General features: G+C 38.3%; 2 protein-coding genes across 7 annotated transcripts; one reads left to right on the forward strand and one right to left on the reverse strand.

The window, feature by feature from the left end:
- Positions 1–128: 128 nt before the first annotated feature.
- LOC111777317 lies at positions 129–8,661 on the reverse strand. Of its 6 annotated transcripts, none has more exons than XM_023656851.1 (6): positions 8,542–8,661; positions 8,306–8,396; positions 5,726–5,830; positions 4,058–4,407; positions 1,928–3,900; positions 129–1,402 (listed from the first exon to the last, which is right to left on the reverse strand). In XM_023656851.1, the coding sequence occupies exons 4-5, from the start codon at positions 4,402–4,404 to the stop codon at positions 1,932–1,934; spliced, it is 2,316 nt and encodes a 771-aa protein (XP_023512619.1). In that variant the 5' UTR covers positions 4,405–4,407; positions 5,726–5,830; positions 8,306–8,396; positions 8,542–8,661; the 3' UTR covers positions 129–1,402; positions 1,928–1,931. The 6 variants fall into 6 exon arrangements, with proteins under 6 accessions (XP_023512619.1, XP_023512624.1, XP_023512620.1 ...); XM_023656856.1 differs by adding an exon at positions 5,439–5,560 and having other exon boundaries at positions 4,058–4,367; positions 8,306–8,661; XM_023656852.1 differs by adding an exon at positions 5,439–5,560 and having other exon boundaries at positions 8,306–8,661.
- Positions 8,662–10,151: 1,490 nt separating this feature from the next.
- Positions 10,152–18,244, forward strand: LOC111777281 (DDT domain-containing protein PTM-like). Its single transcript, XM_023656813.1, has 9 exons — positions 10,152–11,437; positions 12,327–13,037; positions 13,195–14,413; positions 14,690–14,972; positions 15,094–15,218; positions 15,382–15,848; positions 15,937–15,965; positions 16,259–16,747; positions 16,844–18,244. Exons 1-9 carry the CDS (start codon positions 10,608–10,610, stop codon positions 17,743–17,745), a joined length of 5,055 nt encoding a protein of 1,684 aa, XP_023512581.1. The 5' UTR covers positions 10,152–10,607; the 3' UTR covers positions 17,746–18,244.
- The last annotated feature ends 87 nt before the right edge of the window (positions 18,245–18,331 follow it).

Genomic DNA, 18,331 nt, shown 5'->3' on the forward strand with positions numbered 1-18,331 from the left:
ATTTTTTTTTTTTTTTTTTTGGAATTTTATAGCTTTTTGTTGATTTACAAGAACAGAATAATATGGAAAAGAAAAAGGGAATTTCTTGAAGTTTTCTTACGATCTACGTAAAGTAAATGCCATTCCTCTTCTGAAAAGTCTAGTCTCAACTCAATACATATACTGCATCTTCAATCCAATGTTAATCTTAATCAATATGAACAAAGTATAATTGGAAAAATACAAGTGTGTTTAGAATGCTCTAGTAATTACGATGACAATGAGTATACTAACAATCGAGACTAGGAATTAGAGAACAAAGATCGGTGATTAGCAATTGAGATCGTTGTTTGCTGATTGCTGGTTACCTGCCCTCGGTTCTAGTTGTCGATTGTGGGTGGAGGTCAGTGTAGTCGGAAATGGGTGTGTCGATTGTCGATCGGTAGTCCTCGAACCAGTTGATGCCAAAGGTGTTGTTGGTTGTTGGTCTCCAGTCACAAGCTATTGGTTCTTGGTTGTCAATGACCGAGAATGAGAACCATTGGCCGGCAAATGGTGACTAACAACCACTTTAGCGATCCATTGGCTTCAGTCCTGATTAACAGGCACCAATCCCCAATCGTTGGAGGTGGATGGTGGTCGACAACATTGGTCGATAGACATAAGCAGTTGTCGACATTTTAGAGGTGTATAGAGAAATTCACAATTACTTCGACTTTTCTCTCGAAGTCATTTAACATTACAGATCTTGCTAAATCACACTTCGAAAAGTAAAAATGCTAAATCACACTTCGAAAAGTAAAAAAGAGGGAAAAAGAATTCCCCAACTGACTTGTTTATAACATCTATGGCGGGAAAATTTGACAACTCTACCTATATGCAACGTAACAACTCGGAGGCCATTATCATAACAATATCTACAAATATGATCGAGTTTGGACGACTTTCGAAAGTAATAACTTTTTGTGTAAACAATTTTCCCTCTAAAGCAGGAAAAGAATGGAACCGCCATCCATTCTTTGACAATTATAGATGAACACAAGGATTTCCCAACTCCCTTCCTTCTTCTGAGCGGAGAGGGAAGGGGGGAGAGAGGTACAAATACTGGAGATCAGATGAGAGTAAAATGCAACATATTTGCTTCATGTCTACAACTCAGTGAGGCCATTCAAACAACCTACTATTTTCATTGGCTTCCTAAAATTATTGTTATCATTGTAGCAAAAATTAGCAAAACATCTAAAAAGGAAACATTAAATGAGAGAGTGAGAGAGAGAGAGAGAGAAAGAGACTACCATTTACGACATCGGGTGACTGGTTCGACATATCAGTCAACGGAAGCAAATAAGTAGAGGTAGAAGTATATGTTTCGACGTAGTCCTTTATACAATGGGAACTTCTGGTCCTTCTGTCTTTCACAATCCTATTTAAGAAAAACATCAAACAAGACTTGTATCCAGTTAGTCATATAAACAGGTTGACAGACGCCCCGACTTACAAAACCGACATAACCACCCTAACTCAAACTTATGCGGGTACAAGTCTATTGTCTCCTAAAAGTGAAAGTTGTTCAGATTACAAGTTGGTCTATATGAAATGAAGAATCTAAATGTGATGCATAGTTGGACCAGGAAAAAGTAAAGTCCAGGATGCATACAGTAGTACGAAAATACAAGAAACAGGACTGCAGAAACCAATTCTACCGTGAAAGGGAGTCTTGGCTCCATTGTATATAGTTTATTAGTTGTAGAAATCATACATACTATGTGTTATTATTATTATTATTATTGCTATTATATCCATGAGTGTTTGGTTCAGCTTATATGCACCTCAACTAATCATACATTGCTATTGACTGATGCATTCATGCCTAAATCCAAATACAATCATGAACGTTATTTTATGTAAATAAAGACGTTTGAAGTATACACAAGAAAGTTGTTCTTACAATATCAAACACTCTGCAGTAATTCTTTGCAGGTTGACTTGTTGTGCCCGAGCCCCTTGCATCTGCTGCATTGAAGTTGACGTTTCATCACCTCTGGGGATCCATATCGTTTTGATGTAGGTCGACCAGGTGGACGACGTGTAGGAGGAGGAGTTACAGTAACTGAGGCCTGTAGAGATCTTTTCTGTATGGGCAAGTCGACTTGAGGAACAGGATGCACCGACTCTGAATATGTTAATCTGTAGCTTTCAGTTGTGAAATATCTGGAGCAAAAATCATAAGGGCTACGAGCAAGACATTCAAGGACTGCAATTGCATGACTACATGGCAATCCAGTAAGTTGCCACCCCTTACACGTACAATCCCAGTGGTCAACATCAACAACTTCAATTGAGTCACCCCGAACTTCAAATGTGTTGCCCGCAGATATTATTAGCACTTGAAGGGTATGAGCCTTATGGCCATCCTTTTCCAACTTTTCCTCCATGGATGGGGTTAGCCGCGTCAACCATTGATCAGAATCTGCCCGCCGTGTATAGATCAATTCCATTATCTTAACCCTAATCACGTCAACCATCTGCGTGATGGGCAATTCATGTGCCTCTGATACCCAACTATAGAACATCTCTCCGAAGTTTGATGTCATGTGGTTATACCTAGCACCCTCGAAGAATGCATTGGCCCAATTCTGGGGTTCACTTTGTAGGATCCAATTGTAAGCTTCTAGTGATATGCTTTTAATGCTTTCAACGCACCTCTGAAAATTTTCCGGTTTAGGTGCATAAGCAGCAGCATAGAAGTCCTCAACTATGAGCCGCTTCACCTCATGAGAAAATTGTCCTTTCAAGTCTCTTATAAGTTGTTCAGTCAAGTACCTTAGGCAATAACCATGAAACGAGCCCTTGAATATACTCGCAATTGAAACAGTTAAACCTTTCTGTCTATCTGCCACGAACGTTATAGGACAAGATGTTGACAACGCTGATTTCAATTGTAAAAGAAACCAGCCCCAGTTATCATCACTTTCTGTATCTACTACGGAAAAAGCAACAGGAAAAAAACCATCATCTCCATCTGCAGCTGTTGCAGCCAATAATGTTCCTTGATATTTTGACTTTAAAGGAATGCTGTCGAGGAAAATAAGAGGACGGCAACCCTGTTGGAAACCACCTAATGAAGCATGGAACGAGACAAAGAGACGGTGAAAGCTCGAGTCTTCTTTAGTGTCGCAGGTGGCAAGGCTACCAGGATTCGTATCCATTATTTTTTCACATAAAAAAGGTAACTGATTATATGCTTCTTTATATGAGCCCTGAAGCTGCTCCTTTGCTATTTCTTTCCCACGCCAGGCCTGAAAGTAGTTTAATTGTATTCCATATTCCTGTTTGATGTCATGAACAATATCTTTTGGTTTGTAATTTGGGAAAACTTTTAACTTCTCCCTAACAATACTTGCCACCCAACTCCTTGTAGCCTGGTGACCTGTAGTCGCAACTGCTCCTTCACAAGTATGTGTGGAATTCATCTTCTTAATACATATTAATGGAGTGGTTGATAATCTCGATGCATGAATCCGCCAAGGGCAACATTCAGCCTTGCATTTAACAGTCACCCGATGACTATCATTTTTCTTGTACCTGAATGCAAATTGATGTGCAATGGCATATTTACGAAGTGATTCCCGAAACTCATGAACACTGCTAAATCGTTGACCCACCCCAGTAATGGTATTCTGCCACTGCTGTGCACCTTTGCCATTCTTGTCATCACTTGAACCAAGAAGAGGAAGAATTGGTGTGATGTCACCTGCTATATCAATGTGGGTAACTAAAGGGTTTGTGTCATCCACAACATCCAGTGCACCATCAAGCGGGATATCAGACTCGGTATTATCATCCCCAATACCATGGACGACAGCCAATGGGGTACCATCAACCGGTACCACTGTTTCTGACAAAGTCGTTCTACTTGACCTAGGAAATACAAAATGACAATAGTTTTATGCTTAGCACAAACTCCCGAAGCTGAAACAGTCTCAACACTTTAATTATTAGAAAATGAAAAACAAACAGAAAAACAAACAAAAAAACAAACATTAAAAATAAAAAGCTCAGACATCAAGTAGACTACCTACTGGCAGGCAAATTTGAGATGTTGGGAGCCATAACTTCTTCCATGATTACAAAAATATCAACAGTGGCAGAATCTCCATGAAACTTTAACATGCGCTTTAGATCCTTGTCATTGGAGAGTGAAATGAGAGTCTTCCTGTTGCCAGGGAGAAAGTATTTGATCGACATAGTGTCCATATCACAATTAAACATTTCGGCTACTTCCACCTTGAACTCATTAAACTTCATTTTATCATCCACATCAATAGCATGGGCATCTCCTCCATGGTATAAAAGCATGCCATCTCTACCAGTCTCAAATTCACCGCCTGATTGACAAATAGCTATAATTTTCTTCTCAGCCATGACCTACTATGCCATTACATAAACTTCAACTTAAGGATGGATTTTTTCAATAGAGGAGGAAAAAGAAAACATTAATCGTGTCAACGAACTACACTAAATAAAATTCAAACTCATGACTTGTCTTGCCTATCCAAGGTTATCAAAGCTCGAATTTTCTAAAACAAAACGACTCATCAAACATCAAGTATACTACCTTTCATAATCTAAAATGCTATATTCTGTCTTGTGGAGAAGTTCATTGCTTCTAACTTTTGAAAGCATACTGGGATTCCTTCAACTTCACCAATCAAATTTTTGGTCTAAGTGACTTACGTAGTATTAGCACAGAAGGTAAACACAAATCACTTCAGCATCATTTACTCTCTGTTATTTCATATCAACATTCCACTTACTGAATAACATAAGTTCAAGTGATATACAAGTATAGAAATGAGAAGTAATGTGGTAGAGCTCGAATTACGTACTGACTATTTTTGACAGTCCCCCTTTCCATAATGCTCAACAAGAGCTACAATTCAGCCAAACGCAAAAGGAAAACCTTCGCTCTGACATAAATGACCTTATAGGGCCTCTCTAACGACTTTCGAACAAGACATCTAACTAATCAAATCAAATGGGTCTCGCAGAATCACCACATGCAGCCCACCAAATTGCATAATCATATTCCTCATTCCTCAACTACTGTATCCCTCGGTTCCCCTACCTTCATTTTTCTCTTATGTGTATGCAATGTGGTGACTTGGGGTCTATCATATGAAGCACTTATTAATTGATAAAAACCTAATCTAGCAAAGGAGCAAATCATACACCAGATGTCCTATAGGTCTGTAAGTTTGAATTTGGGTCACGTCTATCTAATATTAAAATATTCTTCTACAAGTTTCTTGATACCTAATATAGTAAAATATCAAATAAATTTGATGGGTGAAAGAAAGGAAGAACGAAAAAATAAGTACACCCATCATAGCGGGACAAAATATTAACATAGTAATATTATTTTGTTTATCTACATATTAAAGAGAAAAGTGACACACCGGGGGGGTCCTCCTTTGGAGACCAAAGCAAATACAAACTTTATGACAGATCTCGTATTACAAGGCATGGACACCAAAAGGTTGCGGCAACTTTAAGAACACCACCAACCCACTATCCACAACTAGAGAAACGGGGGAATAGAATTAGGTAAAACAAGGCCTCGTATTACAAGGCATGGACACTTGAAGGTGGCAACTTCAACAAGACAGCCAAGCCACTATCCTCAATCAGAGAAACAGGGGAATAGAGTTAAGGAGAACGGTAGAATAAACAGTTTGGGTCTTACCTTCAGATTTTCTTGGTTGCCAAAGTAAATGTGCGACAATTTTCTTGCCTATGTAAGCTTTCGCTAACAACGAAAATGATCATCAGCCAAAACAGCAGGCAACACCTACATGGAAACAACGTGGGCAATGATTTTCCCATAAGCAACTCAACCAAGCAAACAGGCAAAGATGGAATAAAATTAGGCAACGCTCTTTACACAAAATGTAGCAACAAACAAGAACTTGGACTAAAAAAATGTAGCAAGTATTTGGAAGAAGAAAAGAGGATAAATACCCAAAATTCCTTAACAGCAAACACAATTCTAATGCCACAAAAAGGTGGGAATTTGTCAATGAGTATCGTAATTAAGATCAGAATCTGACAAAAAAAACTATGGTTGATAGAATTCCCAATTTGTATTGTGAAAGATAGGAAGCGTAGAATCATATTTCCCACAGCAAAATCAAAGATAAAAAATGGCGGGGAACAGAATATGCGACTTGGTTATGTTGGGGAGACAAGAAGGAACAAAATGATTTCATACTAAAGCTAACATGCAACAAAAGAAAAATGAGATAACAACAATCTATGATGAGACAAGCACTTGGTAAAGAGGATGATGTTGGCATTGAAGGCACTATCATCCAACATTTCCAATCTACTTTTAAATCCTCTTTCCCTTTTGCATATGACATTGAGCAAGTAATGGGGCATATGAAGTTGAGACTGAATGAGGAAATGAATGGAAAACAAGCCTCCCTTATATGTACCCAACTAATTTGATTCGACCAGATAATATGAACCAAGAGACATCAATCATACAATATACTTCAATGAAAATGTGAAGAAAATGTTGTCAAAATTATTAAAAGATGTTTCAATTCATGCCAAATTGAAGAAGAATCAAGTTTTATGGTTATAAATTTTGGGTGGATCATAATTTAGAGTTATGATGTTTCATTAATGCATTTTAGGACTTTTTATTTATTACAATTACATAGTGGTTAATTATGGCCATAAAAGTATGAATGTTACAACTCTTGAAATGCCTAATGAAAAGTCAAGGGTTTTATTTTGGAGGCTATATAAAGCCATGTATGTTATCTTTGTAAGATAGACTTGGAAAATGTAGTAAAAGGAGCATTTGTGCTTTCTTTTGCCAATGACTAAGTTTCTTTGCAATTTTATGTAGTTTAGAAGCAATAATGAGAAGAATGGGATATATGTATTGTTGGGTAGAATAATGGATTGCATCTCATTAGTAAAAGGCTCAATCCTTATATATAGAAAAGCAAAGGGATGTATATATCCAAACAAAGAAATCCAACAAGGTGACTCTCTATCACCCTAACTTTTCCTGTTATGTTTTGAGGATTTGTCATTGATGCTACAAGAAGCTACAATCAGGAGAACCATTAGCAGAATTTATATGTCTAGACTGGCCTCCCCATCTCTCGCCTTTTTCTTGTGCGGACGATAGTCTATTTTCCTTCAAGATCTCAACACCTGAAAGTTTTGCCATTATCTCAATCCTTAAAGAGCGTGAACCTTACATAGTATGCATTATTCGTGTTGCCAAATGTTAATGACGATATAAAGACCAGCCTCCAAAGGCTGTTTGGGGTAAAGCTAAAGACTCACCTTGATAAGTATTTGGGGTTTTCAGTTCCTCACTCAAAGAAAGAATGAGAAAACCTTGAATATATAAAGGAAAGGATATGGAAATCTATCCAAAGTTGGAAAGCGAAACTCTTGAATTGTTTCAAGCTGCCAAGTCAATTCTGTTCTGAATTAACGGAGGCCTTTACAATATTTTGGAGGGAATCCTGGGAACAATCTAGGAAAAATGCATTGGATAGAGTGGGAAAAGGAGATTTCAAATTCAGGGGTATGGAATGATTCAACAAAGCCTAACTTGCGAAGTTGGTGTGGAGACCAACCCACACCTCTTGGCATCCAAACTACTTCCACAAGATATTACCCAAATCCATCAGTCGAAAATTAAGAAATGACCCATCCTACTTTTGGCGGAGTCTTATTTGGGGACAAAAACTAGCTCTCAAAAGGATGAGGGAAACAGCGTGTTCAGGGAATTATATCGAGTTCCAGGAAAACCGGAGCCTGAGGATTTCGACGTTCAAGTTTATCACCCCTCTAACTGAGAACCATGACTTGCTAGTCTCTGATCAATGGGACAACCAAAAGCTTAAAAAAAAAAACTAACAAATCGTGCATTTATTAAAAGAAAAGCAAAGAAATAATACCAGGCATACAACAGAACAAGTCCCAACAAACGGAATCATCCTAATTCGATGGGACAACCAAAAGATGGAGAACATGTTCCTAACAGATGAGTAGAGATCATCAGAAAAATCCCTCTCAGTAAGATTAAATATCAGAATTCATGAACCTGGCACTACTCTTCTAGTGGAAATTACAGTGTAAAGAGAGGCTGCAAGCTCCATACGACATTCAAATACAGTGCATAATCCTCAGAAAACTATATTACTAACACCAATCAATGGTAGAAGCTTTGGAGACTTAAACATCCAAAATAAAATCAAACTACATATTCATAAATCTTCACACAACTATTTACCAGTGATGAAGGTACTTCAGAGCTAAAGCGGTGTGGAAGGCAACGTGTCCACCAGCTAATTTGCAAAATCAAACCTAGATTTCAATGATATCTGAACCAAATGGAACGAAATTCTCAACAAAAAAAAGGAGTAGAGCTAGTAAGCACAACAGCTTGGCCGTATGGAACGATTGAATCAACCAAATCCGTGGACAAAACGTATCGGACCCAGAAATCAAAAGTGAATCTTTGCTTACATTTGGAAGATCGAGAGTTCGAATGCCAGGCGATTGTTGGACATTGAGAACACTAACCGCTAATAACCCCAAATGAACCCGAATTCGCTTCAAGAATTTCTAGGTTTTTTTTTTTTTTTTTTTTTTTTTTTGAGAGATATAATTTTTTCTAGGTTAAAAACAAAATATCTGCGGCAAATTCAGTTATTAATACGTATTTAGCAAATAAATGATATAATATTGAGTCAAATGTTTTTTTTAAAGCAAGATATTTAGTCAAAATTTTGCTATTTTCAATAAATAAAAAATAGAATTAAAATTAAAATTTGCTTTCCTTAGTTCAATTTAAATCCACAGTCCAGTTTTTATGAATAAAAATATCATTTTTATATCCAACCAATTGTTTTTTTTATTTATTTATAAATTATTAAAAATACAAAATAAAACATTTCAATTTCACCATTTATTTATTTATTTATATATATACATAACAATTTAGATTGTCACTTTATTCCATGCTAATTAATTTTATTGCATAAAGTAGGATGAGGCTAGATTGAATTAAACGGTAAACCTTATTTTCGGGCTGATGGTGTAACGACACAGATCCACCGCTAGCAGATGTTGTTCTCTTTGGGCTTTCCCTTTCATGCTTCACCTCAGGGCTTTAAAACGCGTCTGCTATGGAAAAGTTTCCACACCCTTCTAAATTGTGGTTTGTTCTCCTCCCCAACCAATGTAGGACATCACAATCCACCCCCCTTTGGGGCCCAACGTCCTCGCCGGCACTCTTTCCTTCCTCCAATCGATGTGGGACCGCCCCAAATCCACTCCTTTGAGCTCCAGCGTCCTTACTGTCACACCGCCTCGTGTCTACCCCCCTTCGGGGAACAACGAGAAGGCTGGCACATCTTCCAGTATCTGGCTCTGATACCATTTGTAACGGCCCAGATCCACCGCTAGCAAATATTGTCCTCTTTGGGCTTTCCCTTTCGGGCTTCCTCGCAAGGCTTTAAAATGCGTCTGCTAGGGGAAGGTTTCCACACCCTTTATAAAACGGTGGTTTGTTCTCTTTCCCTTAGGAGATGCATTTTAAAGCCTTAAGGGAAAGTCCGAAAGGAAAAGCCTAGAGAGAACAATATCTGTTAGTGGTGGATCTGGGCTGTTACAAATGGGGTTCGGGGAAAAAAAAAAAAAAAGCCATCGACCTAACCTTACCTTTTGGGTTCAAAATTTTTTGTTGTGTTAGGTCATTGAGTTATATAAACACTATCATATTTAAAAAATACTATAGATTTTAAAATTTTTTAAAATAAAATGTAACGATAAAAATTTTGAAAATTTAGAATATTACATATTTATGAAATAAATTACTAATATTAAAAAAAAAAAAAAGTGGAAAAGTTTTTTTTTATTTTTTATTTTTTGTTGAAAATTTAATAGTGTTATTATTATTATTATTTTTGGAAACTTGATAGATAAATTTGAAATAAAATTCAGTTATTTGGTAAAATATAGGGAGAATTAAAATTAATATTTTTTCTATATTTGATCTAATTTTGAAATTGATAATTCCGAGTGAGTGCGGGCGAGTCAGGACTCGTTCAGGCGAGATAAGCAGAGGGTGGATGCCTAATTAAATCTTTTGGGTGGGTCTCCTTGCCTCCCCCTCTCTCTTCTCTCGAGAGGTCCCAGAGCCATTATCAATGGCGGTTATCAAACCCTAGTAGCACCATTGTTCTATTGTTTGTTCTATTGTTTGTTCTATTGTTTGCTCTATTGTTTGCTCTCAACCCCCATCACTTTATCTAATGTATCATTTCTTGTTTTCGGAAACGTAAGGATTGAAAATCTGAATTTACTCCTCGAACCTTGGAACTTATCGAATCTACAAAGGCCACTTATCGTTCGTTCGTTCGTTCGTTCGTTCGTTGAATGTGATTTTCTTCAGTGTTTTGCAGGTCTTTTTCTTAATTCTTCCTGGATTTGAATGACTCTCCAATGCAATATTCCTGTTGGAGACAGTTTTTGAAATCCTAGATATTTCTGGATTTAGGTTTCGATTTTTGTTTTTGTTGAATACTTCAATGGAACCTACGGTAGTAAGATCGAGGGGTCGACCGAGGAAAAGGAGAAACAATGACCTTCAAGACGGTAATGATGATGCAAATTCGGCTCTTGAATCGTGCAAGCGGACTCTTGTATCGCGCCCCGTGGCCTTAGTGGGACGATATCTGCTGAAAGAGTTCAAGGGCAGTGGAAAGTTTCTTGGAAAAGTAGTATATTACGAGGAAGGACTATACAGAGTAGTCTATGAGGATGGCGACAGTGAGGATTTAGAGAGTGGGGAAATTCGGGGGTTGCTAATTGGCGATCCTTGTTTTGACAATGGGTTGAGTAAGAGAAAGAAGCGTTTGGATGACTTAGCAGTTAGGTTTAATGCGAAGAGGAGAAAGGTGACGGGGAAGAACATGGCGAAAACCACTGAAAAATTGAATCCGGTTGCATCTGCACCGAGCAAGTTAAGGTGTGAGCATATAATTGAAAATGATGCTGGAGGAGTAGAAGCTGTCGTCGATTCTTCCAGTGATTCACTCCAGTCCGTTCGGGACTGGGATTGTGAATTTGAAGATGAAAATCTGCTTATCCCAGCACCAGAGTTTCCGCCATCCTCTGGAACCATTGGGATCCAAGAGGAGCACGTTTCACATCTTTTATCAGTCTATGGTTTCCTACGCTCATTTAGTTCCCGCTTATTCCTGTTTCCATTCAGTTTGGATGACTTTGTGGGATCACTTAATTGTGGTGTAGCTAACACATTGTTGGACTCCATTCATGTTGCTCTGATGCGTGCCTTACGCCGGCATCTGGAAGGTCTTTCTTCAGATGGCTTAGAAATCGCGTCAAAATGCTTGAGGTGCTTTCTAATTCTGGTTTGCTTACTTTTCTTTTCTTCCCGAAGGATATTAATCCAGAACATTTTGGTTCATCAAAATGTTTTTTTTCTACTTAGACAGGATATTTGAAATGCTAATTTGAAACTCCTCTAATTTATGATGAATGTAGGTCTCTCTTCACAGATTCCATGTTACGAAATCCTTCAGTCTCCATGTTGTAAATATATACATGCACATCAGTCTCTGATTTGATAGTCTATTTGTCAGGGACTTGATTTGAATGAATGTCGGGGTGGGATGTACTGTGATGGCTTCTGCTATATTCTCAATTTTCTGTTATACTCTGTTCGACTATGTGTATATTTTTATGGGTGCTAACAAACAAAGAAACCATTTCGTTACCTTTTTTGTGGGTTTGAATATAATACCACCACATATATATACTTAAACTAATGTTAAAGATAATTGGTCAGACAATATTAGATGTTCGAAAAACTGACTCAATATCCTATATGACCACAATGGTTTAACCATTTAGCTTTGCCTCCTTGACGTATTGTCTCAAACATCAAGGAGACAAAGTTAAATAGTTAAACCATCGTGGTCATAGAGGATATTTAATATCAAGTTTTTGAACATCTAATCTTGTCTAACCAATTTTCGTTAACATTAGTTTAAGCCTTAGACACCTATGGCTGTTACGTTACGTATTGAGTTTATGAATAAAAGCAACACATTGTGCATGCTGAAAACTTTATGTACAGCTCAACTTAGCCTTTTTTTTAATTGTGGGTTTGGGGAAGTGTCAGATTTTTTTTAGAAATATGATGCGTGCAACAAGTGGAGATGATTTATATTAAGTTCTAATGGTGTGAATATTCTAAATCATTTTACAACGGTTTTCTGCAGGCACTTCAATTGGAACTTACTAGATTCTCTTACTTGGCCTGTTTATTTGGTCCAATATCTAATTGTTATGGGACATGCAAAAGGGCTGGAATGGAATGAATTTTACAAGCATGCTTTAGGCAATGAATATTACTCCATTCCTGCTGGTCGAAAGCTTATGGTTCTACAAATTCTTTGTGATGAAATATTGGTGTCTGGTGAGCTTAGAGCAGAAATTGACACGCGTGAGGTATCCGAAGTTGGACTGGATTATGATGCTGGAGCTACATGTCTGTCTGAAAATGGGCCTACAAGGGTTCATCCCAGATACCCCAAAACTTCCGCTTGCAAGGATGGGAAAGCTATGGAGATTATTGTAGAGAATAATGAGACGAAGTCTTATACAGACCAAAATTTTTTGGGTTTAAAAGGTGGTACTAATGGTGACTTGGATGCCACTGCTGTTGATGCGAACAGAAACAGTGATGAGTGTCGACTCTGTGAGATGGATGGGAGTTTGCTATGTTGTGATGGGTGCCCATCAGCATACCATTTGAGATGTATAGGCATGGTAAAGATACTTATACCTCAAGGGCCATGGTATTGTCCCGAATGCAGTATAGATAAGAGAGAAACAGCTATAACAAAGGGATCATCACTCAGAGGAGCAGAAGTTTTTGGCACTGATACACATGGGCACATTTTCTTGGGTAGTTGCAACCACTTGGTGGTGTATGTTACAACATTTTTATTTAGGCTTCTTTTAAGCTCTATGCATCGGACCCTTTATGGCTTTTTCATGCTTTGCTTTACTCATGTCTTAATTTCGATTTTATGCTATTTATTTTTTGTCAGATTTTCCCTGACCTTTATATATTGATAATTGCAGGCTCAAGACTTCTATCAACTCTGAACCATGTCTCAAATATTATAATCAAAATGACATTCTAAAAGTACTTCATGTTCTTTGTTCTTCCTCCCAATATATTGCTACATACTATGGCATCTGTAAGGCCATTATGCAATATTGGGACATCCCAGAAAATCTCCTAATTCTTCCTGAAACAAGTGGAATTGATATACTTCCCGCAAATCTGAGGGAAGATGCCAACTTCTATGCTGGATCACGTCCTTCTGGTGAAGAAGAACGTAAGGAGCTTGATGTGGTTGAGAATGGAAAAAACTTGGCTACATGCAAAAGTGAAGAAGGCAACTTGCACGTGGAAACTTCAAGGAATCCGCTTGCAATTCCAACTAATTGTGGAACAATGTCACCTGAGTATGTAGGAAAAAACGTGCTAAGAAATGGCATTAATGTGGACTCTCTTTCTTCTAATTGTTCAATTAGCAGGCCAGAGAATTCAACTGACTTAGCTTGCCTAGATATGGTTGGTATTTCCAGCACAACAGACATTTCAAGTACTTCAGCAAACAAAATTTTTAGTCATACTGGGAGTGCCAATGCCCCAATTTCATTGAATCTGTCTCGTCAAAGCCAAAATGGTGGTCTTTTGGGTCACGGAAATGTGAAGGGTGATGTCAAGTCGGCTATTAGTTGTGTTTATATGGGCTCCCAATATAAGCCTCAGGCATATGTGAATCACTATGTCCACGGTGAATTTGCTGCATTAGCTGCTCATAAACTGGATGTTCTGTCATCAGAAGAAACTCGGGTTTTTGGAACTCAGGCATCTGATAGTAAGAGAAATAGTTCTGCTTCTTCACATGCTTTATTGCAAGCAAAGGCATTTTCATTAACAGCCTCACGCTTCTTCTTGCCGATATTTGACAAGAAGCTTGTGGAGGTACCAAGGGAGAGGTGCGGTTGGTGTCTGTCATGCAGAGCCTCTGTCTTAAGCAAGAAATGTTTGTTGAATCATGCTTCATTGACTGCTACCAGAAGTGCTATGAAAATCCTTTCTAGCCTCCGCCTTGGAAAGAATGGAGAAGGAAATCTATCTTGCATAGCAGTGTACATCCTGTATATGGAGGAAAGTTTAAGGGGTCTTGTTGGTGGTCCATTCTCGAATGCAAGCTATAGAGAAAAATGGCGTCATCAATTAGAATCAGCTTCAAGTTGCAGTTTAATCAAATTTCTCTTGCTTGAAGTAAGTTGTGATGTTTCTTAGCCTATTGTTCTCTTAGTAGTTTAGTTATTTTCATCTTTTATTGGGTGTGATGCCTCACTGCAAGATGTGTAAGTTGTTTTTTCATCCAGCATTTTTCTTTGTTTTCTTATTTTTTATTTTGCTGGAGGAGGGTGGCATTGCACTTTCCTCGTACATATCGGTCTGCCCACTGACCTATGTGCTATTGATGAATTTTACAAAAATCTGAAATATATTATTCTTTTTCCTTATTCATGGACTCAAATCAATTTGCAGCTTGAAGAAAACATTCCCAGTATTGCTCTTTCTGGTAACTGGTTTAAGCCGGTAGATGATTGGTTTTTAGAAACTTCTAAGATTCAAAATGCTCCTAGTACTGTTGGTTCAACAGTTCGCAAACGTGGACCTGGGAGGAGAGGTAGTAAACAGTCTGTATCTGAAGTTCCTTCTCATGATCGTCGTGATGCCAATTTTTTATGGTTTCGAGGAGGGCTATCAAAACTCGTATTCCAGAGAGCAGCATTGCCTCGATTTGTTGTTGCTAAAGCAGCTCGCCAAGGTAATGAATAACAACTTCATTTTTCATTAAAGTATATGAGACCAGTGGATCCTTTTGCTTGCTCAAGTCTATGAAAAATGTGAGGCCGGTAAATTTTTTACATTTTTCTTTTATCCATTAGGTGGCTCGAGGAAGATTTCTAGTATTTATTACACTGATGGTTCCAAGATTCCTAGAAGGAGCAGACAGCTTGTGTGGAGAGCTGCTGTTGAAGCGAGTAAGAACGTATCACAACTTGCTCTTCAGGTTAGTTATCGTTACCATTTTCTAATCAAATATTCTTGTTTTGCATTTTCATATTTTAATTTTATAGACTTGATAATTTTAAAATTTGTGTTCCTTAATCTTTTCCGTAAGGAATGAAAGAAGTTTATACTAACTAACTATTGGAAATTTGAATTTGTATTAGGTGAGGATCCTGGACTTTCATTTGAGATGGAATGATCTAGTTCGTCCGGAACAAACCCCTCAGGACATGAAAGGTCAAGATATTGAAGCTTCTGTCTTCCGAAATGCTAGTATTAGTGACAAGAGAGTTGTGGAAAATAAAATTACGTATGGAGTTGCATTTGGGAGTCAAAAACATCTTCCTTCTCGTGTTATGAAGAACGTCATTGAAATAGAACAGAAGCAAGATGGAAGAGTTGCATATTGGTTTTCGGAAAATTGCATCCCTTTATATCTGGTCAAAGAGCACGAGGAAGGTTCTTTTCAAGTTAATTTGTCATCACCCGAGGTATACCAAAATCTTCGGTACCAATCACGAAGAAGGCCGGTGAAATCCTACCAGAGAGAGATATTTTTCTATCTCACATGTAGACGAGACAATATGGGCTTGTTATCATGTTCATCGTGTCAAATGGAAGTTCTTATTAGGTAAAGTATATACACCTCTACCGAATTTAATATTAGAACCTGTACCGACTTGCTTTATAGTTGACAAATTGTTCCTTGTAATCTGCAGGAATGCAGTGAACTGCAGCTCTTGCCGAGGTATCATCTACTTTCCTGGATGATTTTTCTCTTAAGTTATAATTGACATCTATTTGGTCATGGGTAATGCCAAAATACCACCAAAATCTGTTAGAATGTTCATTTTAAGTTATGAATTAGTGGCTTCATTAAGGTTAAATTTATATCGACAGCTCCAAATTGGGTTTACTTGGTTCCAGTAATTTTCTAATTTTATCTCTTTCCTTGATCAGGCTATTGCCACGTAAATTGTACCGATAGTTTTTGCTAGTTTCATTCCAACTTGTGCCGATACTTATTATTACCTTGATCAGGCTATTGCCACGTAAATTGTACCGTGAGATCAACAATTTCTGCCACCAAGGATGTTGCATGCCCAATCACATGCAAGCAGTGTTGCCATCTCAAATCTCTTAATCATAGTGGAAACAGTACTGAATCACCAACCAGTCCATTACCCTTGCAAGGTATAGAACATCGGAGTTCGTCAACTGTATGCAAGAGTGTAAGGCCTAAAGGCCCCAATCAGCCATCAGCCACTTCTGTTAACAAGCTGGACACTCTATCTGCGAAGAAACAAGCTACTCCTGTATCTAGTTCGGCTCTTCGGAGCCGGCTGAGGAATTCTTCCTGGGGTATTATATGGAAGAAGAAGAGCGGTGAAGACACGGGTGCTGATTTCAGGCACAATTATCTTCTTTTAAAGGGCGGCCAGGAATTGCATCATGTGGAACCCGTATGCCACTTGTGTAGCAAGCCTTATAGGTCCGATTTAACGTACATCTGCTGCGAGACCTGTAGAAGTAAGCTTTCTTTTTATGATTGGTGCCTTGCGCCATCTTTTGACCCCTCTAAATAAAATTGTCTCATTTCCTTATATATTTTGCGGATACTTTCAGATTGGTACCACGCAGAAGCTGTTGCACTTGATGAATCAAAAATCTTTGATGTGGTGGGCTACAAGTGTTGTAGGTGTCGTCGGATTAAATCACCCGATTGTCCTTACATGTATTTGAAACCTGAGAAACAAGAGGCGGGCAAGAAAACACGTGCAAAGTTGTTGAAGCAGGAAAATTCAGAAGTAGACTGTGATGATTTGACCATTTTTAAGAAGCTTGAGACGAGTAGTTCTTTGTTGACCGAGGAAGAAGATCCTTTCATTTTCTCTCTTTCAAGAGTTGAGCTAATTACTGAACCCAATTCTGGATTAGATGACTGGAACCCAGGAGCATCTGGACAGGCAGCACCACAAAAGCTACCTGTTAGGAGGCAGGCAAAACAGGAAGATGATGTCGATGGTTTTTCCGAGAATTCTTTACCCCATTTTCTACCGCATGAAACAAATGCACTCTTGAAGCCAATAGAGAAATTTTCAACTTTCTCGAAATGGGACAATGCTGCTCATGGTCGAGACGAGGCAGCAGCGTTGGACTTGGACAGTCTTAATTTTGAGGATATGGATTTTGAACCTCAGACCTACTTCTCTTTTACAGAATTACTAGCACCCAACGGTGGTGTAGAGTTTGGAGGAATAGATCCATCTCGAGATGCCTCAGCGGTTATGGGCAATTCCTTTTCAATTGTAGATCCTGATATCCTCCATCACGGTTCTAATGAGAAACAAGAACCCACGGTACCTATACCTACTGTGAACTGTCAAATCTGTACAAATTCAGACCCGGTCCCCAATCTCCTTTGCCAAGTATGTGGACTACAAATACACGGTCATTGTTCGCCCTGGGACAATGCAACGACTATTGAGGAGAAATGGTCTTGTGGCCGTTGCCGGGAGTGGCAGTAACTAGTTCATCATCTTCAGAGTTTTTTTGTGTTGTGTTTTGTCGCTTCTGGTTCCGGGGTTCCATCGGGCAAGAAGCTGCTGATCGAACAAGCTATCTAACAACAAAGAAGCAATGCTTGTAAATCAACGTAAATACTTAGGACCTATTCTTGTTGAGCCAGACTGTTGAAGATTCTCCAGTTCGCTGGCTGCCATGCCGAGGCTGTTCATGGAAGTTTTGTGTTGACAGACGACGGTTACATGGCTTGACGTTGAGCTTTAACATTCTCTACCAGTTCTCTGTCCCATTTTTCAAATTTCCCATGTCTTTTAGTTATCTAACCAATTTTCTTCCTCGGCTAATTTTTTTGGAATACCTGAATCAGCTTATTATTTATCTGGTGAGATAAGCACGATTTTGTGTGCTTTATCTGATTGAATTGCCTGTACAAATTGTGATGGCCGACCGCTGTCACTTTCAAATTCAAGGATTGCTAATGCCAAAAGCTTTCATTCTTAATTGCAGCCTCTATTCAATCTTTCACCTCTTTTACCAATAATTTTATGTGATGATTCCTCTAAACCTCGTTTCACAATGGTTGAGTAT

The sequence above is a fragment of the Cucurbita pepo genome, chromosome LG16 (assembly GCF_002806865.2).
Source record: "Cucurbita pepo subsp. pepo cultivar mu-cu-16 chromosome LG16, ASM280686v2, whole genome shotgun sequence".
In the NCBI taxonomy this organism is placed as follows: Eukaryota; Viridiplantae; Streptophyta; class Magnoliopsida; order Cucurbitales; family Cucurbitaceae; genus Cucurbita; species Cucurbita pepo.